This window comes from Dermacentor variabilis, chromosome 7 (assembly GCF_050947875.1).
Source record: "Dermacentor variabilis isolate Ectoservices chromosome 7, ASM5094787v1, whole genome shotgun sequence".
NCBI classification, from domain to species: domain Eukaryota; kingdom Metazoa; phylum Arthropoda; class Arachnida; order Ixodida; family Ixodidae; genus Dermacentor; species Dermacentor variabilis.
The window spans coordinates 68,294,988-68,320,729 of record NC_134574.1 but is presented as its reverse complement, the minus strand read 5'-3'; the positions used below and the strand labels follow the sequence as shown (position 1 = coordinate 68,320,729).

The window sequence follows — 25,742 nt, the reverse complement described above, 5'->3', positions numbered from 1 at the left end:
ACATACAGGAATTCTATAGCATTAACTAGAGAGGGGCACGTCTTCTTGTGAAACTTAATAACAGGTACAAATTGAAGGTCGTAGAAGTCTACGCCCCTACATCCAGTCATGATGACCAGGAAGTCGAAAGCTTCTATGACGACGTGGAATCGGCGATGAGTAAAGTCAAAACAAAATACACTATACTGACGGGTCACCTCAATGCCAGATTGTGCGCAAGAAGCAGGCTAGAGACTTCAGTGGGGGAATATCGCATAGGCTCGAGGAATAGCAGGGGAGAGTTTTTAGTAGAGTTTGCAAAACAGAATAATATGCGGATAATGAATACCTTCTTCCGCAAGCGGGATAGACGAAAGAGTAGGTGGAGGAGCCCGACTGGTGAGACTAGAAATAAAATAGACCTTATACTCTGCGCTAACCCTGGCATCATACAAGATGTGGACGTATTCGGCAAGGTGAGCTGCAGTGGCACTAGGATGGTAAGAACTCTAACTAGCCTAGACCTGAGGAGGGAAAATAGAGTAATTCTGCGTCCAGCTATAGAACAGGTATTCGGCTTTAACTCAAGATGTTATCAAGAAACGCCAATGTATAAAAGCCTCTAACCCTACAGATAGAATAGAATTGGCAGAACTTTCGAAATTAATCAACTAGCGTAATGCAGCTGACATAAGGAAGCATAATATGGATAGAAGTTAACATGCCCTCAGGAACGGAGGAAGCCTAAAAGCAGTGAAGATGAAACTAGGAACAGGCAAGAATCAAATGTATTTGTTAAGAGACAAAGCCAGAAATATCATTACTAATTGGATGAGGTAGGTGAAGTGGCTGAGGAGTTCTATAGAGGTTTATGCAGTGCCAGTGGCACACAAGAAGATAATGGAAGAGAGAATAGTCTAGAGGAATTTGAAATCCCACAAGGAATGCGAGAAGAAGTAAAGAAAACCTTGGGAGCTATGCAAAGGGGGAATGAAACTGGGGAGGATCAGGTAACAGCAGATTTGTTGAAGGATGGTGGGCCGATTGTTCAAGAAAAACTGGCCACCCTGTGCACGCAATGCCTCATGACCTCGAGCGCACCGGAATCTTGGATGAACGCTAACATAATCCTATTCCATAAGAAACGGGACGCCAAAAACCTGAAAAATTATAGGCCGATCAACTTACATATCGGAGGAAAACATATCGGAGGAAATATTCTCAAGGAAATGAGGCATAGGCACACAGCAGAATAAATTCAGAGACCACTCAGGACATGCTCATGAAATGGGGTAAGAATTCACTCAGTGAGACCTGCAGGCAACGTGCACCTTCCAGAACAGCTTGAACTTAAAGCGGGCGGAAGCATCAACCGGAAAGCAGTCGAGATTAGAAAGACTTGTTACAAGTATTGCGGCAAAAAAATCACCGAACCGATTGATTTGACCGAACCCATTACAGGCATAGGTGGCGGTACTAGGTAGAAAGAGAAGTTTTGAGAAAGGGTAAAAATGTTGGGAAGATGTATACAAAATATTGGAACGAAAAACGTGTATAGTACAACCGAATAACTCAATCCGGCTTGGCTACTACATGTCATCGCATCGTTTCACAGGGGATGCCGATAGACCATCATCGCAAACATAACGTACAGTCACCCGCAAAAGTTTACGGGGCGCGGCTTTCACGACAACTGCGGATTTGTGCTCTGTTAAGGCGTAGCACTTCTAATTTAATGAATTACAGTGTAGTTCGTAAGTAGTGCTACGAATCAAAGCTCTTAATTAGAGCCTACGTGCACAGGCTTCGTGAAAATTTGGCTCTTTCGCACATCCCGCGTCTCGTAAACTTTTGCAGGTGACTGTACATGGTAGAAATGCAGGAGAGGCATTGGTGAGCACTTTCCAGCAGACCCTCTGGAGCTCTCCGGTCCTTGTCACAATTGCCTCTGGACGTCTGTAATTACGTGTTAGCACGCGGAAAAAGCATTGAAAGCTGCAGGACTTGCTTTTGTACTCAGAGGGGAGATAGTATGGTAGAAAGAAGAGAGGGAATCTGTAAAGCCAATGCCCTGACGAAATGGGCTAATATTAGCCGCTCTTGGATCACGGGAGCTTGAATACATGGGATGATAGCGGGTTAAGGAAAAGCGGCGTCAGAAAGCGTGTTTTTTTGGGGTCTTTTCAATGCAAGAACCCTACCACTAGGCAAGGCAACAGTTGCGAACAAACTGTAAAAAAATCATTGAAGGCATTCAAGCTATTAAACTGGGAATGCTTAGGAGTAAGATCGGCGGCGAATATCTCAGCAAGCTTCGATTTGCCGATGCCATTGTTCTATTCAGCAACACTGCAGACGTGTTGCAACAAATGATGGAGGACCTTAACACAAGAGCGTAAGAGTGGGGTTGAAGATTATTATGCAGAAGACAAAGATAATGATGAATAATCGGGCAAGAGAACAAGAATTCAGGATCGCCAGTCAGCGTCTACAGTCGGTGAAGGAGTACGTTTACCGAGGTCGATTAATCACAAGAAACCCTGATCATGACAAGGAAAATCATACAAGAATAAAAATGGGTTGAATCGCATACGGCAGACATTGTCAGCTCCTGACTAGAAGCTTGCCATTATCATTCCAAAGGAAGACGTACAATCAGTTCATTTTAATGGTGCTGACGTATGGGGCACAGACTTGGAGACTGACAAAGAAGCTTGAGAACAAGTTATGGAGCGCGCAAAGAGCGGTGTAACGAAGCATGGTAGTCATAGCGTTAAAAAACAGAAAGACAGTGGTTTGGATGAGAGAGCAAACGGGTATAGCCGACACACTAATTGACCATAATAGAAAAAAAATGTAGCTGTGCAGGTGATGTAATGCGCAGGTTAGACAACCGTTGGACCATTTGGGCTACGGAATGGATATCAAGAGAAGGGAAGCGCAGTCGAGGACGGCATAAGACTAGGTGGTGCGATGAAATCGAGAAAACGCATCTCGCTATGTGTTCTGCCTATTAGGTAGACAAACACAAGTAGTGCACTCAAGATAATATTTAACATTGCATCGCGGCTTTCGTAGACCGTCAACACCATTGCCAAATATTGTCAATGAATGCAAACAGTTCACAAAGCTTCGCTTATGTCGATTCCCACAGTGTCGATACAGTGGGATCTGTATAATTGCTTCGAACCCCTTTACTCGTGAAATGATGTGAGATGGGTGTTTTCTTCGAGTAAGTTTGTGCAGACAATTCCTCAAGCTGGCGAACTGTGCAATAATAAAGCATTGAAGGAGAGGCTGTGGTTGAAAATTAATGTGTCAATTCATTCTCTGTTGTTCCAAGTTTGCTCCTGCTACTGTGCTGCGTCCATTGTTTTTGGTAGTTGTATATTATTAGCCATTGTTAAAATTATACGGAAGTGTATCTTAAACTAAAAGATGGGAGCTGACAGCAAGTGATATATAGAAATGCTTGCTATATCGCCATACCCTCCCTCTCCCCCTTTCTCCTGTTCGTTTTCGTGTTGGCGGGATATTACGAATATTATTGTTGATAGGGTGACAGAAATGTTTAGATGCAACGTAATATACTTCATTACAGAAACGTTAGAGCACATTATTTTTACTTTATAAGTACAAATATAGAACCGCGGGCTTCACTATGCAAATGTCAGGCGTTCATCTCAGGCCAAACCTGTCCTCAGCCTCTCATATGACAACTCTGGGCGCGAAAAGATTCAAAACCAGTAGGGTACATTCGTCTCAACCTGTATAAATTTTCGTCTAGCATAATCAGTATTCCTAACATTTGTCCGTACGCAGCTCTAGTTTGCATTCCTGGTATGGTCTCTCCATTATAACTACTTAATCGGCATGTTCGATACTATTTCAAATCAAACTGGTCGATTTATTTGCCTCAATTAAAACCGCCAATTGATCCTCACTTGAATCTAATTTGATCTTTTGCTTCTTACGCCAAGTGGCTGCCGCAAGGTAGCTCTCCTTTCCGTGCTTCATAAATGCGTTAATCAAATCAAGTCGTCACCCTTAGCATTGTAACGTGCATTTTGCTCATAACGACGAGTGTGCAATGACTTATACTTTGCCCGTATGTATGTAACGATGGATTCATCAACCTGTCGCACAGGCGGACAAATATTAATTTTGGTGACACCTCAAACTGCATTTTCTACCTAAGCAATAGTGCCATTCTGTATGCCATGCTACTTACTACCATGCAACATCATGGTAGATTTTTAATGCTTTTGATATGGCGCTTTTTGATATGGCGAATGTTTAATTCTGTTCGCGAGAAATGTGCGTGCTAAATTATGCGGTTGCCCTCTATTCTAATTCTTTTATCTGCGGATTCACATGAAATACCACACATATTTTAATATCTAAATTTGTAATATTGTTTAACAGGTATTTTTTGTAAACATTTGTGCGATTCTCTTGTCTTCGCGTGGTGCTGTATTTACTTATGCTATGCTTTGATATTTTTGCAGTTCTTTTTGTTTTCTTTCTATTATTAATGCCGCCCTTATTCAACGCTACACATGGCGCCTGTAAGGTATTTCCGCATAAATAAATAATATTTGGGTAGAGAATTAGGCTGCTGCCATCAAGAAACTGAGTTCAAAATTTTAAGGCCAACTTGGGTGACTGGGAACCTGAAGCTGGGCATTGAATTCTGCTCCATAATAACCAGCATATAAAACAGCGGTCACGCACCAATAAAAAAAGTTGATTGGTATTCACGCCAAAGTCGCTGATCATATTGAAGACAAATATGGATGCACTGGCAGTTTCTTTCTGCCTTTGTAAGTTTCTTAGATATTTGTTTTTATCATTAGAAAGTAACTGCAAAGGGCCGAAAGCTACTAGATGGAAGTGCGCATTCTTGATGGAAGAAAATTCTTGTGCAGCAACGTATTCCTGAGGACTATTTGTGGTCATATTCGTCGTGAGCTTTGACACAGAATGCACTGCAAAAGGGCTCGTTACTCTAGAAGCCTTCCCACAATTTTTTATGACGAACCTTGTAAACTGTAATGTCACAATAAGGCTCTTCGTAAAATACACACACACGCACAAACATGTGGCAGTATGATAAATGCGTTCTTCCCAAAATATCCTTGCCAGCGTAAACGTTTGACATGATCGCTCACGGCAACAATTGTCCTACAGATATTGTTTAAAGACCGTTCAAACAAATATCCCATTGGACGTCAATGAGGACACCCGGAGTGTGGTTTGCAGAAATTCTCCTTTCTCACACACGAATCTGGAGTTCGCTCATTATCAGCAAAGTGAATTACGGAAAAAAAACTACACAAGTGACAGTCAGGATCTGGCGCACGCGGCTGTAAGCTCACAGCATATACTTTACGAATTTAACTGAGGCCCGGATAGCCATGAATGCTCTTTCCTGAGGAAATGTTTTCAGTTTCTTCGATTGCTGCCTGCTCATTTTCTTGCTCCGATTGAAAAGTCCAACCTCGTCTTTCTTCTGACGTGGCGCTGTGCAGGGGACAATAAGCACCATGCCATGTACGTGGACGTGGGCGACACCTCCTCCGTGGAGCATCTTTTCGAAGGCATCAGAAAAGCATCCGCGGTACCCCTCAGCATCGTCGTGCACTGTGCCGGCATAATACGCAGGGCGCCCTTGCTCGACTGCTCTGATGAGCTCTTTGAGAACGTCACTAATGTGAATCTGAAGGTGAGTTGCCCGCTCATTGTTTTTTTTACAGCGAAGCTGTATGCCTCTACCGTCCAAGGAAATTTTCGTGTCGTTGGCGTGGTAAGCAAAAACTGGTCATACGCAGGTGGATCCCGGAGATAGTGCAATGCCAGTCCGACCCGTAGCGGAGGTGAAGCAGGCGTTAAGTAGTTCCATTACGTGGGCCGATCCCGAAGATAGTGCAACGCCAGGCCGAGATGCGGCGTAGGTGCAGTTCGCCATTAAGTAGCCCACATACACAGCTTCCCTGGTCATCCTTCTTCAGAGAGTGGAAGGGCACTGAATTTTCTTGTCGAGATGTTTTACGGAAACATTAGAGAATAGGATACACTCAGCAGTTCTGGTGATCTCAACGGATTTATACGCATAAGCTATACTGTCGCGTATACTTTGTTAAAGAAAGCAGCCGCCTCATTAGGCGACAGCCAGAAGGATGTTGTCGCCGCGGAAGCTCTGTGGCTTTGGCGTGGAGCTTTATGCTCTAGGTCGCCGGTTCGATCACGGCCATCGCGGCCGAGCGTCGATGAGGGCGACATGCGAAAAGATCCTTTACTTTATATATATATATATATATACACTCATATCATAAGAAGCCAACAAACACTGACACCAAGGACAACATAGGGGAAATTACTTGTGCTTAATAAGTGAAGTAATGAAACGATAAATAATGGAAATTAAAGTGGATGAAAAAACAACTTGCCGCAGGTGGGAACCGAACCCACAACCTTCGCATTTCGCGTGCGATGCTCTACCAATTGAGCTACCGCGGCGCTGTTTTCCCATCCACTTTCTTGGGTATTTATGTGTCCTAGTAGAACGCTGGGATTGTTAGCCAGCGCCGCCACTCACAGACCTTGGCGGCGGACGTGGAACGTCCTTCATGCCGCAGGCGTCACGAAAACGTGATCTTTTTTGGGTGAAGGCAACTGGTTGTGGGTTCGGTTCCCACCTGCGGGAAGTTGTTTTTTCATCCACTTTAATTTCCATTATTTATCGTTTCATTACTTCACTTATTAAGCACAAGTAATTTCCCCTATGTTGTCCTTGGTGTCAGTGTTTGTTGGCTTCTTATGATATGAGTAATAAAAATCGGGCCCTTCGGTTAACCCCCTTTCTTCTCATTGATATATATATATATATATATATATAGTCCTGTTGGAAAAGAGCTGGTGGTCAAAATCAACCCGATTTTCCCTCTATGATGTGCTTCATAGTCATATTGTGGTTTTGCCACGCAAAACCTTACACATTTAACATTAAAATTTTTATTATTTTGATGCGGAGCTTTGTTGGCAAAGCCTCTCGGTCTTTCTGGCCCTGCTTGATGCTGTTGTGTTACCGAATCACTCTACAGCGAGTAGGTCAAAATTATAAACTTACCTACACTTTGTGACATTAGACAATAAACAGCGCATTGCATTTTGAATGCCATATTGTCGCCACAGTAAGTACTAACATCCATTGTACTTCTGGCCTCTTGTTTTCATTTGTTGGTTATTTATAGTTGTACAATAACCGCAGTAGGCTGCCACCGCGACGTTCTTCGGGGACGCAGTCAACCTGTCTAGAGCAGCTTTTAGCCTTCAAGATAATTGATTCTTTCCGGAATAAAAAAGAACTTCGACTTGAACGCGAAATAATAGGCAAATGAAAGACGTGCTAGCTTTCTTTAGGCATTGGTTGAGATACTCATTATGGTGACGATCACAAAAAGGTATTCAACTGAGCGTCATGCCCTTGTTATCAATCACGAAATTAGTAAGTCTGAGAAATGTGACCAATATCTCTGTTTCAACATCCCTAGCCAACGCAGCCATTCCAAAAGAAGCGTACACATTGAGCGGCCTTGATACAGAATTCATCAATTACGAAAATACATTTGATCAAGTAGAGACACCTGCAGTCATGAGAGCATTGCATGACAGCACAACATAGCAAATATAAATGAATATCGTAAGGATTATCCATAGGTAATCTAGAGCACATATTCCTCCCCAAAAAAGCATGAGAGGGACAAATAAAAGGCGTTTTCAAGATTCAGAAACTATCCATTGTTATTCATAATCATCATCATCAGCCTCGCTACGCCCACTGAAGGGCAAAGGCATCTCCCGTACTTCTCCAACTACGCCGGTCATGTATTCATTGTGGCCATGTTGTCCCCGAAAACTTCTTAATCTCATCCGCCCACCTAACTTTCTGCCACCCCCTGCTACGCTTCCCTTCTCTAGGAATCCAGTCCGTAATCCCTAATGACCATCGGTTATCTTCCCTCCTCATTACATGTCCGGCCCATGCCCATTTCTTTTTCTTGATTTCAACTAAGATGTCATTAACTCGCGTTTGTTCCCTCATCCAATCTGCTCTTTTCTTATTCCTTAACGGTACAGCCATCATTCTTTTTTCCATAGGTCGTTGCGTCGTTCTCAATTTAACTAGAACCCTTTTCGTAAGCCTCCTGATTTCTGCCCCGTAGGTGAGTACTAGTAAGACACAGGTGTTTTACACATTTCTCTTGAGGGATAATGTTAACCTGTTCTTCATGATCTGATAATGCCTGCCAAACTCACCCCAGCCGATTCTTATTCTTCTGGTTGTTTCAGTCTCATGATCCGGATCCACGATCACTGCCTGCCTCAAGCAGGTGTATTCCTTTACCACTTCCAGTGCCCCACTACCTATCGTAAACTGCTGTTCTCTTCCGAGACTATTGAACGTTACTTTAGTTTTCTGCAGATTAATTTTTAGACCCCCTCTTCTGCTTTGCCTCTCTGGGTCAGTGAGCATGCATTGCAATTGGTCCCCTGAGTTCCTAAGCAAGGCAATGTCATCAGCGAATTGCAAGTTACTAAGGTATTCTCCCTTACCTCTTATCTCCAATTCTTCCCAATCGAGGTTTCTGAAAACCTCCTGTAAACACGCTGTGAATAGCATTGGAGAGATCGTATCTCCCTGCCTGACGCCTTTCTTTATTGGGATTTTGTTGCTTTCTTTATGGAATACTACGGTGGCTGTGGAGCCGCTATAGATATCTTTCAGTCTTTTTACATACGGCTCGTCTACACTCTGATTCCGTAATGCCTCCATGACTGCTGAGGTTTCGACTGAATCAAACACTTTCTCGTAATGAATGAAAGCTATATATTAGGGTTGGTTATATTCCGCACATTTCCCTATCACCAGATTGATAGTGTGATTATGGTATATTGTTGAGTAGCCTTTACGAAACCATTGTTATTCATGTATACATAAAGGTGCGCCTAAGAAGGGAACAAGAAGAACACCGTGCAATCCTTGCATTGTACAAATGTCATTCACCTGTGCGGCTGGAATATAGAGCAACAGCAAAGGAGCTTAAGAAAAATGGCAGATGATTTCATTAGCCATAAGATGAACAATGATGGGAGTAACGGTAATAGACAACAAATGGGCTTTGTGGACCAGTACACCAACGCCTGGAGTTGATATCAGGAGAAAAAAAAAAACAGGACATACCAGCCTCATTTACTCCGCAGACAAGATAACCAGTAGTCTCCTCAGCAGACCGCTTTCCGAATTCTGCGCCAACTATTCATATCAATAGGAACTAGGAAACGCCACCACTAGTTGTGCGACCTTGCTGTCTCCGGGGACTGGCGAAGCGGATCCGTGAACAAAACTATCCTAAGCGCCGTAGCTTTAGTTCGCCTGTTCAACGGATTTCCACTGAATCCGGTTCTCCCCATCATTCGGTAACATGCCTTTCCATTACTGGGCGCCACCTTGCAGCCAGCGAGGAGTTCTGGACGACAACGGCTTGAAGGCAAGTCTGCGTGTGTACGCATTTTGTTTCCTATTCGTTGCATCTCTTTTGTGAGTCTTACATCGTTTTTATTGTCTTGCAGGTGTCGTTGTTCTATTTTCTCAAGGTTCCGCATCTCAAGAAAAAATGGATCATAGTCATTAAGCGCGATGAAGGAAAGTGCTTTGACGTAACAAAACACACGTAAGTGTGCTTACCGCTTACAGCTACTAGCCGAATGTAGTCGGCGATGAGCGTTACCTCCGGCTTGACGCCGTGCCCAGCGCGTTTGCGATTGGAAAACCCAAGTCCCCAGCAAGAAAGAAGCCCAAAGACCGACAGCAGAGTGTCTCGAAAAGAAAGGTGCTTTCCGCCTTCGGCCAGGCCAGAACCTCCGTGCTCGCATCACAACCGTCGCTTTATGGCAGTAGCGGCGTCAACCCGTCACAGGATTCTTCAGCAGCTGTTGAAACTATGGACGCCATAGAGCGCGACGAGTTTCGACGTGAACCACTGCTATCTACCTTCAAGGCCACGAAGAGTGTGATTGTGCATGTGCAGCGAGAGCGTCGATGCTCGAAAAGCAGCTTTCTGTGTTCGAAATGCGCATACATCAACTGGAGAGAGCCTTGTAAACTGGAACTAAAAAAGTAAAGTCGGCTAATGGCATGCTTTATAAAGCTCAATGAGAGCATGAAATGGTCGATATGCAAAACAAACCTTGAACTGCATAAAAGCCTGTGATTTTCTGTCGAATGCTTCAAGCACAGCCCTGAGGACGTTAGTTTCTACACTGGGCTTCCAAATTTTGAATCATTTATGAGCTTCTTTCGTTTGATAAACGCCAGTGGGAGTGTGAAAATATAAAACTGTGGCCGAGGAGCTATTGAAGTTGTCCAAGTAATTCAGGAAGCCGACACACAATGTTTGTGAGGTACCATTTTTTCTTGTTCTTGTCAGGTTGCGCCTTGGGCCCTTAGAAAAGGACCTATACTATTGGTTCAGGCTGTCCGTTGCTACAGTATCCAGAATATGTACCCCATGGATCAACTTTGTTTATTCACATGTTCGCAATATTAACCTTTGGCTGACTAGAAGAAGAGTTGACGAGGCCATGCCAGCCGTTTTTAAACAGCGATACCTAACAGGGGCACGACGGAAGTCAACGCGATGGAAGTGAGATGCGTAGTGCCAAGATCTCTGGCCCTTCAGTCGACGACATACTCAACCTGCTAGTCAGCTAATACAAAAGAAGAGCCTCATTGTCCTTTCACCTGACGGAACGATCACGTTTTTGGCAAAATTATTTACAGAATCGGTGTCAGGCAAGGAGGTTGCTGAAAAAAATACGATTTTTTCTTAAAGTCGGACTTGAGCCTGGCGTTCCGTATGGCCGGCAAGGGCTTTAAGATACAGGACCTGCTCAATGCAAATGCAGTTGCTTTGAACATTTCTCCTTTTCTTCAGAGACAGCAATCGACTGAAGAAGAGGCTAGAGAAACAGGGGAAATTTCAAGTCCCAGAACATATTTCGAGCGCCGCGTTCAACGTATTAAGGCATTTCATATTTTCGATAGGACCATCCCACTGTCTATCGCAGCAATCAATAAAATTGGGGCCTTCTTTGATTTATTAGGCAATTTTAAAACTCATTTAATAGCAACCTAGGATCTGCAGCAGCAACAATCTTCCAAGTGATCCCACTGACAGTCACATTGTATCACAATGCCACTGTAAATTGGATCACAGTGCTAATAAAAATACATAAACTGTCATTGATTTTGTAATCTCTTCAATTCAAGATATATAATCTGTATTGCGTGAGATTTTTGCCAATTACGGCAAAGTGTTGGTAAATAAAAGCTGTCTAACCTTTTTTTTTACGTTTCTGCCATTCAGTTTCATTGAATCTACTTTTTTCAATCGCTAAATATTCTCGAGCATATACGACAAAGTCAGTTTAAGTAAGCCCTGAAAGGGCCATCCGGTCGAGAACCTGCTAGTCGTAATAGTGAGTGCATTTTATCTTGTACACTGCATATGCTGTAGCTGCCTTTCACAAAACATGAACCTTCAGTGCTTGGTACTTTCAGGCCTTTCTTTAAATACGGGCACTTCATTTCGGCAATGTCACGAGGATTCTCTTCCTCTGGGTCTTACACCACACGATCAGGGGTTGCACTGAGCCCTGGACACGCTGGATCTACAATAAGGCTGTAGTGGAAGGTCTGAATCTTGTGTGGGACGGTTCGGAGGGTTCGGAGGGTTGTCTCCTATTTTTGAACAGCCGTGGCACCGCTTGAAACTCCATGCCTGAAACAGAAATATCTGCTTGTAGGTTTTCTCTTTTACTGCCATTCTGTTATGCAATCGACGTTTGACAGTACGTATGGTGTATATACACATGTTAAATATAATATGCAAAGGTACTCCAATTTCTAAGGTTTCTTTAACACTGTATGACAACAGATGCACTCGTGAAACCTGTTGATAACATTGTACCCGCGCATTCATTTGGCGCAAACCACTCGTAGGCACTGAGACTTACTGGAACCAAGAGTATCCATAGCCGATGTAAACAACATAGTCTATAGGAAGTGCCTGGCCTGTACGCTTTGTTATGAACCAACTTGGCCAAAAAAAATGTTTTTGAACCTGTACTTACTGGATGACCCTTGCCCTAGACAAATATCGGTCTTTTATGAGGTTGTGCAGGCCTTTCTCTGTCCAGTTGTCACGCGTAAAAGCAACATCAAAATTGGAAGCAGTCAAGCGGCTTTTGCTAAAAGCTTTCCATGTCGCACTTTGGCTCTGCTGGCGAGAGTTCTCTTCAAGCTGTCGTGCTTTATCAACAGACAGCATGGGTGCCGGAAAGGGGCAGCTCGTGTTAGAGTTAACACATGGAAAGCTGATATAATCCCAATCAACGTAGTTTTGTAAACTAATATTAGTGTTCGTTTGCTAAGCAGGGCGAAAGGTGTCTTGAAATCGTAGAAGTCTAGTTAACTCAAGTAATGTATACGGCATGTAGCAAGACAGATGATTGAAAACACACAGGCACTACTTCGAAGTCGTGCACACTGTTCTCGCGTTTCGTGACTCCATTCCATGCTACAGAACTTCATACTACAGGCTCTGCTGGCAAAAGGTCTGCTCAAGCCGGCGAGCTTCATCAACAGACATAAAAAAATTCTGCATATAAAGGGGCAGCATATATTGGTGTTCACGCAAAGAAAAAGGACACAGCCACAGTCAACATGTTTTTGTAAATATTACTGTTCGGTTGCTAAACAAAGCGAAATGCGTTCTAAACGTGTAAAGCGGGTCAATTAACACAAGTTATGCAGCACGTTCCACCTACGTCATACGTAGGTGGATGACGTACAGAAGTGAAATTCGTGCACAAATTTCTCGCGTTTTCTGCTTCCATGCTTAATGCCAGCATACTATATGCATGCATGTGCTTGCCTCGATTACAGCCTGCTGCAATGGCGGCAGGCCCATGCATGACACAGGAGTGTTTACGTGTCCTGAAAAAAAAAAAACAGGCCGCATTGCTGTCAACTCCGTAGTCGCCCCAAACCTGAATTTCTGGGAATAAATAGGGAGTAAAGTCATGTAGCACAAGTTGTTTCTCACCCCACAAGAGGCTGCCTTCGCATGTCTCACCGAACAAACTGCACGCTTTCTTTAGTGTTACAGACTTCCAGTGTTCCAGAAGTGGATTCGCAGTGTGTGAAGCCATCTCTCTTGCTAACAGCCTTGCAGCTTTCGTGACATGTTCTACGCTCCTCCGCCTTTTCTTGGCTTCATAAAGTCGCGATTGGAGCAGGTAAGAAATACTGTCCAGCTGTGTGGCTCTCCAGTCAATATCGTCGACGCTAGAAGCCAGCATCCCCCAGGATCCGGTGCATACGCGTTACTAAAAGGCATCACCAGGGTTTTCAACAGCATGACATGGTGACATGCGCCATTCTCACTAGTAGGGTATTCGCATGCACACTCTTTCACAACACCATTGTGCGTCAGCAGGGCGGACACAACATAGGGTAGTGCAGCCTTGTTTCGGACCCTGAAGCGCTTGACGCGTTCGCGCAAGACCCTGGAATCACTACATTGAAGTAAAAACGGCTAGTTAACTCCTGCTCTCGCCGCTCTCCCCAGCATAGGCGCAAACATGCGTTACAGCTGTGATATCGAGCTACAAGTTTTTCTTCCGTATGACAAAATGTCACTTCGCGTAGGCCTGTGTGTCTTATGAACGGTCGTTGTATCGTTCAACAAAAACGCCAGCAAGCAAGCGCAAAGAGAAGGCTAGCGAGGATACTTACTGCGTTGTAAATGAACGCGTTTTGATCGTCGAGCACTCGACGTAGCTTTCTGCGGCGAACTTATATCTGCGTTGGGCATTGTAGTTTCAGGCTCTTTTCGACGTTCGATAGGCCTTCATTTTGCCTTTATCACCGCTTATCGGTACGAAAGCGAAGCTCTTGGACCAAGACATGCTGCCGCTGCGTGCCACCCAAGCGACCAGCGAACACACTGGCCCGCACGCACAGACGATCTAATGGCGGACAGCCCATAGAGTAATATAGTGACTGTGCGGGAGAGAATAATGTATCAGTGTTGGCAACTGAATCCGGAAGAGGGTCTATTGGACGTCCTGGAACAGGCCCGGTGGGGGGCGCTGGCCGCTGGAGTCCTGAACTGAAGACCAACATACCGACACCCCCCATAACACTATTCTTTCTCAATAAAGTTCTCTCTCTCTCTCTCTGTCATTAATGCCGAAATTTGTGGCAAGGAAATAATGCTCCATTCGAGAATGACAAAAACAAATGATTAGAATATTAATAAATCTTCATTAATATAATGAAGCTCGAATGATGCAAGATAAGGGTAATTGATCGCTGGGCGAGGAGTTTATGCTGCAGTAGAGACAAACTACATTGGCGACGAAGATCGCAGTGGCTACTAATGACGTCGACTGATGAAGGCGCACGCGCTCACACTATGCCTTGCTCAACTCCGCACGTGTGAATAGCGCTGCGTGTCTGGCTAGCGCAACTAGAGCGAATGACATCTCAGCAAATTTCAACCTCTGTTTCTTTTTTCCATTTCTTCAAAGAGTGACGTAACCTGTTCCTAAAAAAATGGATGCATGTAATAAGTTATGACAGCAAAAGCTATTAATCAGCGAAGCTTCTGTGTGTGTCAGTGCGCCATCTGATTTGTTTTCCCAAATTAAATATGCTACCTAAATCCGGAAGTAGACACACAGCGAGGGTCACCCATCGCCTTATTAGTCTCTATTCTACGACGATGGAACGAAGCGCGAACACCGTAACTCGCGGCGTTCAGCAACTAAGGTGCCATGGAAACAGGCTGGCGGTACAAGTGCACAGTCAGAGTTGGCGGCAATGCGTCCTGTTCACACGTTCTGGCGGCTGTAGGGCTCTCGCACTGTGGGGTTCCCTCAGTGCGAAAGCACGGAAGCAAAGCGAAGTGGCAGTACTTGTCACTCAGATATCTTAATTTCATTGTGAAGTGTTTTAATTTCATCCTTCTGCACAGTCGCACACTTTTGTTAAAATTTCAATATGATGCCGACGGAGCTTCTGCGGCCTCTGCTTCCTTAGCATTTTCTAGCAGCTTTGCGCGCTGTATTCCGCGAGATGCAAATCACAAATTTTTCACTTTCGAGAGCATGTTGTAATCTAGATTCAGCGGAACTTTCGTGAAGCTGTTGACCTCTTGCCATAACTTTTCCCATTTCAGTTCTGCTTCTTTGGCGCAAAGGAAACCGGCGCGTGCTTCTGCTCTCACGTACCCGGGATACGCAATGTGACCAACCTAGTATGGGATTGTATTTTTGTATGTCGTCGTAGATATGGTAATTAAAGCATTCGCTTCTTCTGAGGACCCCGTCGTGCGTATGTGCAATAGTATGGAAATCATAAATGACATCAACACGCAGCTACCATCTCAAAGAACTAGCATCCCTCCCCTCCGCTTGTTCGCCACTCGCTCGTTGTGGCCATGTGCCATTGTTCCGCCCTTAACGAACCCCGTTGTGGGTGCCTGCCAGTGAACGGAAATTGTCGTCATCCTAATCAACTCGTGGACACGCTTGTTGGCCACTCCACCACTGTAGGTAGGTGCCACTGCATACAAGTCATCGACATCATGCTCAACATCTGGACGTGCTTCTCGGCCTATACCCGGTTGTTATGTGCCATAGTATAGACATCATCATGGTAATTAGCATTCGAACCCGCTTCTTGGCTGTTTTGCTGTAGTATGTATGTGCATCAGTGCCGAAATCGGAATCATCATCAACAAGCGGCGGGGATATCAAAAAGCTAGTAAACCTTGGTATGAATTCTACCGCCCGTGTTTAGGCCCCGTTGTGGGTATGTATCATATTTCGTAAATCATCATTATTATGAACACGTGGCGATCATTTGAAAATGCTAGTTGATCTTTGTGCTCGAAAATAGCACAATCATTTTTGTAGGTGTGTGTGTCTATATAAAGACATTCTAACGGAAATATCACTGTCATTGCGAATGTGTTGCACTCAACTTGTATACGCAATGGAGAGGAGAAAAGCTGTGGTCCAGTGGCAATAAGATCGCGCTTCTGTATTGGGGTTCTCATATTCAAATCCAGCCACTCTATTTGCTTCATTTTCTTTTTACTGCGCATTTCTGCCGTCGGTGTTGCCGTGATGTTTCGTATAAAGCCAGAGGGCGATAACATCGTTGCCGCGCCCTCTGGTCTATGTGTGAGTCAAAGTGTGCGAGGACGAGACCAGCATGGCGACTCAATCTCGGCCGCGCCAGGAAGGAAATGCGTGGAGGAAATGCGCAGCCTTCCGTCACGGGCAAGGTACTGAAAAGGGGGAGGGGAGGGGGCCCTCTACTGTGGCGGCTGCTGCATATGACCCGGCCGCGCGGGCCCTATCTTAAGAGCGATCTGCGATGGGGACAGACCACCGAATGCTGATAGCTTCGTGCGCACTGTGTTTTTCGCCGCTTAGTTCGCATTGAAGCGAGAGGCAGCACGAAGGTCAACTCACTCGCTGCTGCTGCCGCGCTTCCTCGCTGCAGCGTCTTTACGGCGAGTTTTCGCGGCCACTGAGTGAGATGTGTTCATGCTTGCTTGCGTACGTGACTCCATATTTGTTCACTTAGTTGAATGTTTTTACAAGTTGATGCGGCCGATAAAACTACTATGCTTACTTCGTATATCTATCTCAATAGCTATACGAAGAAAAGTGTCGCCTTTTAGGCGAAACTTTTCTTTAGTGAATACGAATATACTCGGCGAGAACCCGGCCGACCAGAAAGGCCCAAAGGAAACAATAGAATAGTAGGCAAAGTAATTTTTATCTTAAAACAAAAACTTTCTAGTGCCCACCAAAGAGCATCGTACGTCGGCAAGCAGGGGCTCGCAGCGCTCCACCAGCATGGTTTGCAAATTTTGATAAAGTGAGCGATGGTCGAGAACGTGTAAGCAGATTTGGAAACATCGAATACCGTAAATTAACTGGGCACAGGTAGCAGTTTTTCGTTATGCTATGCGTTCCGCTCCTCGCGGTTCGTTCAGCCGTGAAAGTACTCACTTAAAACACGCCCAATTTAACAAGTTTAAATTGATAGAATTAAAATCTTTAAGAGAACTGCGATTTTGGCGAGTTGGTTTATTCGTCATTGCGATACTTAACAACACGCCAAAACTACTACAGATAGGTAAGAACGTAACAGCGCTGGTGGTTTGTGTCGTTTTGTGCCATCCATCTGGGTTTGTGTGCGCTGTTATATATCGAAATGTTAAGTTTAACGGCTTTACGCACCAGAACCACGATCTGATTTTCAGGGACGCTGTAGGGGAAGGCTTCGGAATAATTGTGACTTCCTCGATTTTTTAGCATGCAGCGAATACACTGTGCATGTGCGTCCTTTCATAACGCCATATGCATAATATGGCCGCCGAGGCTGGGATCGCACCCGTGACCTCAGGTTAAGCAGTACAACGACATAACCACTGGGCTACCGCGGCTGGTGACAAAGTTTCATGGTATGCCTCAACTCATACTCCGTACATTTATGTCATCTCCGCCCGCCCCCAACCATAAATATATAATCTGTAAATGTCCTCCTTCTGCTACATTCTTGCAGTCTCCAGTTAAACCACGGCTGTGTGCTTTCTTCCACATTTGTCGTTTGAATGTCTGCTAGCTAAAGGCCATTGACAGTTCTTTTGTTCGATTAGGATCACATTGCCTATTTTTCTTAACTGCGGTGGCTAATAAATGTTCCCTTATTCTAATAGACAAACAACAATGCAAATTGCTCAAAATTGTCATCACGTTGACCTGTGGGGCTTCCCATATTTTCAGGGCACATTCCTGGTGAATCGGGCGGCCAGTCGCGACATGCTCCGTTCAGAGAGTCTTCTACCCGAAGGTGGAGCTGCCATCGTGAACATCTCTAGCGTCGAAGCCGCGTCCGGCTCTAATGGCGGAGCAGCGTACTCTGCGTCCAAGGCTGCCGTCGTAGCGCTCACCAAGACGGCAGCGCAGGAACTAGCGGCCCACGGCATTCGATGCAATGCCGTGCTACCCGGCTGGGTGAACACTCCCATGAGCGCTTCGGCAGCTGGCACGAGTCACATGGCTGCTTATATGGAGAGGTCTCCGATTAAGAGGGTTGCCGAGCCTTCCGAGATCGCCGAAGCGATCAAGTTCCTCTGCTCGCCAACTGCAAGCTCTTTTATTACGGGCGTCGCCCTGCACGTAGACGGAGGGTACAAAATGTGAACTTTTCTGCGAGCCACAGGCACAGAGAGAATGCGAAACATCCAATAAGTCTACGTGCCACACAGCCCCTATGTATTTGTTTTTACTTACGTTGGAAGTGTGTATCTGGCTCGTTTGTCGGGTTCACGAAAGAGAGCACTCGATTATGAGTCAGAAAGAAAGAGAGCAAGCAAGCAAGAGAAAATAAAAAATAAAGAAAATACGTTATTCCGGCATACTTAACTGCTACAGGGTTTACCGTGTTATCTGGATGCTTGACTTACGTGGATAGCTTGGCATTGATAACATAAAAATGAGTAAAGATTGTGACCCATAGCAAAAATAAAAAGAAAGTAAACTACGTTTACAATTACAATCAGGGAATTTTCATGCCCGTAGCCAGATGAAGGCATCTACAGTGATTTCCGATTACTCCTGCCTTGCGCTAGCTAATTTAAACTTGCATATACAAATTTCCTAATTCCATCGCGCACTTAGTTTCCTGCCTTCCACGACTGCGTTTCATTTCTTTGGTATCCATTTTGTAACTCTAATGGTAATTTTCTTACTTGCCCTACGCATTAATTTCTATTAATGTCAACTACAATATTGGCTATGCCTGTTTATTCTCTGATCCAGATCGCTCTCTTCCAGTCTTTCAACGTAACGCCTAAGACTTTACGTTTCATCACGTTTTACGCGGTCCTTAATTTGCTATTGAGCTTCTTTGTTAACCTCCAAGTCTCTGCCCCATATTTTAGCATCAGTAGAATGCGGAATGTAAATTTTGCTTTTGTGACAGTGCCAAGCTCCCAGTCAGGATTTCGTAATGCTTGCCGTGTGCACTCCTACCAATTTTTATTCTTCTCTAAATTGCCTTCTCATGATCAGGGTCCTTTGGTTTTCACCTAGATAAACGTAATACGGCACAGATTCTGGCGACCATGAATTCCTGTTTCCTTGTCAGAATATTGAAAATTACCTTGGTCTTCTGTGTAAAAATCTTCAGCCCTACTCTTACACTATCTCAACTAAGGTCCTCGATCATTTGTTGCAATTTATCCCCAGTGTTGCTGTACAGGCCAAGGTCATCTGCAAACAGAAGATTGTTGACATATTCCCCGTTGATTCTCACTGCTATACCTTACTTGTCTAATAGTTTGAATTCTTCTAAGCATGCAGTACTCAACGTTGAAGAGATTGTGTCTCCTTGCCTGTCCCCTTTCTTGATAGGAAATTTTCTACTTTTCTTGTGCAGAACCAAGGTAGCCGCGGAATCTTTATACATGTTTCCAAAGGTATTCACGCATGCCAAATGCTCTCCTCGATTATGCAGTTCCCGATAACTTCTATGACTGCTGGTATCTGTACTGAATCAAATGCCTTTTTCATTATTTATAAAAGCCAAATAGAGAGGATGATTGTACTCTGCAAATTTCTTCATTGAATGGTTGGGGAAATGGACGCTATCCATTGGAAAATATGTCTTCCTGAAGCAAGCCTGTTCTCTTTGCTGATTGATGTCAAGTGTTGCCCTGATTGTGCGAGAAATTACCTTGGTGAATATTTCACAGAATGCTGAATGAAAATTCATGGCATATAATTCTTGAAAAATTTAACGTCTCTGCTGTTATGGAATAACATAATGGTGGCATTCTTCCAGCTTTCTGGCGCATGTGAAGGCGTTAGGCATTGCGCAAACGTATGAAAGGGTGCAAGCTTTTTTACGATGATATATCCTCCATCCGTGAATAAATTGACTATTATTTCATTCTTTTTCAACAGCATAAAGGAGAAGAACGAGGCGAGCGCACATACACAGCGCTGTGTATGTACACTAGCCTCGTCCTTGTCCTTTGCGCTGTTGAAAAAGAATGTTACACCAACTTGCCCAAGATTCTACAATGTGATTTCATTTCCTGCAGCCTTTCCTCTCGACATGTCTTACAGGGCACTTCTAACTTCCACTTTAGTTATATCGGGAGCCTATGTACTGTGTTGATCTCTACTTCCAACGAAGGTAGCGGAGCAGATGTCGGTACTGTAATGGTCAGTATAAAATATTTTTGCGGCTTTCACTGTGCCATCAAAATTGCTGGTGACGTTATACGGCTTATATTTAACGGCATGCACGTTACCCAGTCCTACGCTATGTTTTCTTCTCAGTTATTTGATGCGTCAGCCATATTTGACTGCTTGCTGATTTTTTGGGCTGCTATAATTTTGAGTATCGCTTACTTTCTTCTAGTTTATGAGCATTGATAGTTCACCGAATTCCTTTTCATCTTTCGAGGTAAACGCTGTCGTGCTTTGTCATTTCTTTATCAGGTCCTTTTTTACTTAGAACAGATCACTCACAGGTTGTCTTGGTTCCTCACATGCCACTTCTATAAAGCTGAAGTCATCCCACTTACTGTTTCATTCATTAGCTCTATGTTAAATTGATCAACCTGTTCTTAAGCTGCATATTTATTTACAATCATAAACCAGAATACGTCTGCTTCTACCCTAACTGCGTCGAGGCGAGCCTAGTTATTATTAATTTTGCTCTTTCTCTCTTCAAATTGTGGGCAAGCATAAACCTCAATGACCTATGATCTCTGCCTCTTACCCTACCTAGCATTGTTAACTCCCGCACTGTGCTCGGATCTCCAGAAAGCCTGTCATCTATTTCATTCCTTCTTTCTCCATTAGGGGTTTCCCAAGTCTGCTTCCGGTTACTGGGCTTTCTGAAGGCCGTATTAGTTATTCATAGTCTATTAATTTGCGCGAATTCTGCCAACATCTCTCCTCTAGTGTTCCAAGAAGCCATGCTATTGAGCTTCTTTGTCTTCTTGTCTAGTGCTTGTTTTCAAGCCTGTGTTTTTCCCCGCTTTGCATTGTAATTACCCATGACTATAGTGAATTTACACCTTTCTCAATGCTAATTCAAAATCTTCATAAACTGTTCTATTTATGCACCATCATGACTGCAGGCTGGAGCGTACGCTTGTAGTGCCTTCAGTTTGTCTGCTACTTAGTTTTACTACGACGATCGCTAATCTTTCAATGACGATGTACAATTCATCATCACTGCCCACTATGTCCGATTGAATTAGAAATCTTACGGTGGTTTTTTTTATCCGGAAGATCTCTGTAGCAGAGGATGTGGCCGTTAGTCAGCACTGTAAGAGCCTCAACCATTCTTCTAAGCTGGTTAAGGCCCATGGTATCTGAGGCAATGCCTGATAGTTCTTCAAAGATCCCTGCTAAGCTGGCCTCACTAGAGAGTGTTTGCCTCTTAATCATGGCGAGTTACAGTTTCCAGTCGCGGAAAGCGTGGATCCGGAGATTCTTAGTACCTTTTGCCACGTCACAGGTCTGACCGCTGCCTTCGCCAAGTGCTACGCAACCGCGGGTAGTTGGGGTCGTGGGCTAATTGCAAAAGTCACGAAAGAGGCAGGGGACGAATAGGGCAGTAGGGAGGCCATTTCTTTTTCTGCTGAGGGCACGTCTTTGTTCAAGCTTACAGGCATTTCCTTATCTCGTTGAATCTGAACTGGTAGAGGCCCGCTGGCTCTCAGCATCTTCTATCGGGGTCAGGCGCTACCACGAGCCTGAAAAATCTAGTGGCCTGGACGAGGATTCGAACGTACGACTTTCAATTTAGAGGCTCTGTTTTATTTCTCTTCTCCTAGTCTCCTTCTCGACTGGTCACCTTACACACCTGCTTTCAACTTATGGCTTATTGACGTGGTACTAATAGCATACCTTTGAAATAAACTTTGCTCTCAGTGAAGATTTGTGCTGACGAATGATAGGCAGATTTGACCGTATAGTATATTCCGAGTTCTGTTAGTATGTTGAAACGGTCATACAGTATGTTCAAACGGTAAACGTCAGAAAAGTGTGCCCAGGCAATGTTAAACGTACATGCAGCTCTGATGTCCCACTCCGTTTTCCATATTGCTGGCTTCAAAGCATCGTTCACCGTCTCGCCGCCGAAGTGGCTTAGTTCCTTGTGGATGTTCCTTGTGGCACAGTTAACGCCAATCGTCTGCTAGGAGCTGCTAATGCATGGGGACTTACGTTGAACATACTGTGAACTACGAAAGAGCTCATCCATATTTATGTATCGTAATCGAATGGAGCCTGTCATGGAAACGCCATTGCGAATTTCGGCATCTAATGCACATCTATAGCATTGACGGGTTAGCCTCGTTCGCCAGTGAAGTGACTGTCATTCCGTCTGCGCTAGTCACAATAAAGTTTAAATTCTCGCGCGCAACAACATCTAAGGCGGCTGAGTCTGCTGCCCTGCGTGCAGCTTTACAACATGCCCTAGAAGAGCGACCGCTCAAATGGGTCGTATTACACGACTGTAAGACAGCCCTTCAGAGTTTCATGATCGGGGTGGCTTATACGAAAAAAATACTCGTCTCAGGTTGGAATTTTCGGCACACATACGTACGACTCCTGTGGGATCGAAAAAAAATCTGCTTAACATATTGTGTATTTGTGTTTTCGTTGTGACGTCCAGCGCCGTCTTCTATGGAGAGCATAAACCGGCTGGACTCACGATAGTTTCCAGAAGCCCGGATTCTTGGACAATTGCCAAGCGCGTCGCTGGCGCAGAAAGAGACGAACGCAATGTTACATCATTTCAAGTCGGCAGGTTTCACAGACCTGTTTATATACTTGGTGAGCTCTTTCAAATGTGCGCGCGACTAGTTCTCTTTCTCTTCCCTTCTTTTACTCTTTAATCCCGTTTCTTCATTGCAGGGTTGCGAAGCCGACGTGCGTCTGGTTAACCTACCTGCCAATGCTTGGTTCTTTTGCTCTCTTAGCTGCTTTGCTTACCTACATGACTGCAATTTAGAGACCTGGCGGCAGGCCTGCTGTGAATGCGATAACATATGAAATGATGACATTCGGTTATGCGATAGATAACCTACACAAAACTCACAACACAGAATGTGCAGAAATAAAGTGTGGCGGTCTCACTACCTTTAGCTCGTGAGGAACGCCAGCCACGCGCAAAGAAGCAAGCCAGCTCCTGAACGGTGCGCCAGAAACCGAGTCGCAGACTTCTCTCCTATTACTCCTCGCGCGCCTTACCCTACCACAAAACACATGAATAAACTGGAGACAGTCGGACCACCTCAGTTATTTTAGGCAGCCGAGCATCGAAGCGAAACGTGCTTCTTTCCGGTACTGCCAAAATGGTTCGGTTCCGATTCGACTCCGGAGAGACAGAATTGCTCCATAAACTCCCTAGTAGAACTTCTCAGATAGCGCGTAAGCACTTTTTGCGTGCTCTCATCTTGCACACACATGCCTCTGACGTATGCAAACGCGTCTGGTGGAAGGATGGCAACGTTTCCTTTTCAATTTCCTTGCTCGTAATTATACTGAGTTAGGGTTCTCTAATGTAATACAACTTATCCTTTTTTTATGCTTAATATTCTTGGTTTGGACTTAAGTAATCTATTCGTTTATAATCTTCTTTAGGTTGAAGTCCCTTTACTTACCCTCTAGTGATCGTAATTGAACTTAATAAATTGAATATTAATTAATAGAAATAAGGATTAGGAAATCCTAAAAAATTTTGCCCTAAATTACTCTTGATTAGACTAACTATAGTAAACTTAAATGAATATTATTTACCCTGAATTATTCGTCATTTCGCTTATGTGATTTCATCGTAATTAATGTCCTCCTAGGCTTTCTTACCCTTCATTAGTCTTAAGGAGTCTGACTTATGCCTAGTATATTTAATCGTAACTAAGCTTATTAGTCTTTTATTAACAATAATTACTTTTAATACCTCTTCAGTGCTCGTTATATACAGTCACGATCATAAATCTCAGTAGCCTGTACCTAGTGACAAGCTATTCTCATCTACACCTGCATGGGACCCCATGTGTATACCAATGAAGCGCATCGTGTCATGCGTTACAGAGGGACGGACGGAATGATTTCTGAGGGAAGAAGCCCTAAAATGCTTACGCATATAAAAACTGATGGCGCCAGACCAGACGCCATAAAAATTTACTACGTCGCGGTGAGACATTGCGGCAAATTCAGGGCAGGGTTGTCACTGACATTTCGTTTCTTGCGATATTATTTTGGTTTACTAAACACGTTGCCACTGCATGAGTGTGTTCAGAGTGCAGCTCTTGGACTCCCGTTTGTGTGGCGAGCGTCAGTCTAACAGAGCGAACGAGCACAGGGATGAGTGAAAGTGCGAACGTGGAGTGCAGCGGGGGATGAAACACGCCAGCAGGAAGGGTGCGGCGGAAGCATGAGGCGGAAAGCGGCGAAGGAGGGCATGACGAAAACGTGAGAGGAAAAGCGTAGCGCTGCGACGATTGCCGCGAGACGGTGCCAGAGTAGCACGCGTCGTCTGAGAAGTCTGGCTGTGACGGCAGCGGCTGTGAATCGCGCCCACGGGTCACCCACTCGCTGCCTCCCGCGATCTCCAGAATAGCGCGGCAATCGGAGGACAAGCCACTCAGTTTGCAACGCTCCGCGCGACGGAGATTGTTCGCGCCAGCCAATATTGGCCTCGAGCTCCACCACTGGAAAAGCTGACGCGACCGTCGGCGTGACGTGCTATTAAGGATCACGTGGACATAGCGGCCGCGTTGGCTACTTCGGGAGCTCCGAAGCGAGCTGAAAACGAGAGTTTAAATTCCCTCGTACGCTGCGGTCCTCATTTAGTGGCGAGATTTCCCCGCTTCCAGTGTCTCCTTTACAACGCTTGAAAGCGCTACAATAGGTAGTGGCTGCCTTTGAAGGCGCGCAACATGGTAGGCTACTGCTCGGTGCCGCAGTGCCGGACGCACGTAACGGAGCCCGGTGTCAGCCTTATTCACACGTAGCTGCAGGACAGGAAGCTGCGTGAAGCTTGGCTCGCGAAGCATAAAACCGACATACAGCCATCGGCTACAACTCGGGTATTCCGCAAGCATAGACGGGAGGAAGATTTCTGCTAGGGCGCTGGGTCTGCGATGTTCGGAAAACGCGCACTGAGACGCTCGCCCGAGTCCGCTGCCCGACTAATGTCATGACGGTTTGGTCTATGAACTTGTCGATGCTATAGATACTGGCAAGTTCACTGGAGTGGAAAGGGAGTGGTAAGAAGCACATTAAAAGAAAGCATGGCATATGGTCATGTTTGTGTTATGAATGAATGCACTGGATTATAAAAAGAAGCAGCGGGAAATAGCACGCTGAGAACACCGATAAACATACAGTGCGACGCAACTCGAAAAATAATATTAAAACGTCCAAGAATTTAGAAAAAAAAAGATTAAAGCGTCGCGACGGCACATCACAGTCCCCGTAGGCGTCGAAGTCTCTGCAATGAAATTATTTTCGAGCAGCTCTGATAGCGCCCACGCAACAATGGCTTCTTGTATACTGTCAAATGCTCATATTCTGCGGCC

The 25,742-nt window shown here is 44.7% G+C and overlaps 2 protein-coding genes across 2 annotated transcripts in view; one reads left to right on the top strand and one right to left on the bottom strand.

Moving 5' to 3' along the window:
* The window catches only part of LOC142588685 ((3R)-3-hydroxyacyl-CoA dehydrogenase-like), a 50,699-nt gene extending 32,003 nt beyond the window's left edge, over positions 1–18,696 (top strand). Inside the window, exons 2-3 of the mRNA XM_075700507.1 lie at positions 5,511–5,704; positions 17,914–18,696. Of these exons, the coding sequence (XP_075556622.1) occupies positions 5,511–5,704; positions 17,914–18,333 (614 nt within the window). The 3' untranslated portion in view covers positions 18,334–18,696. The remainder of the gene's footprint in view (positions 1–5,510; positions 5,705–17,913) is intronic.
* Positions 12,171–13,404, bottom strand: LOC142588150 (uncharacterized). The gene is made up of 2 exons (XM_075699646.1): positions 13,268–13,404; positions 12,171–12,390 (listed from the first exon to the last, which is right to left on the bottom strand). Exons 1-2 carry the CDS (start codon positions 13,402–13,404, stop codon positions 12,171–12,173), a joined length of 357 nt encoding a protein of 118 aa, XP_075555761.1.
* Positions 18,697–25,742: the final 7,046 nt, after the last annotated feature.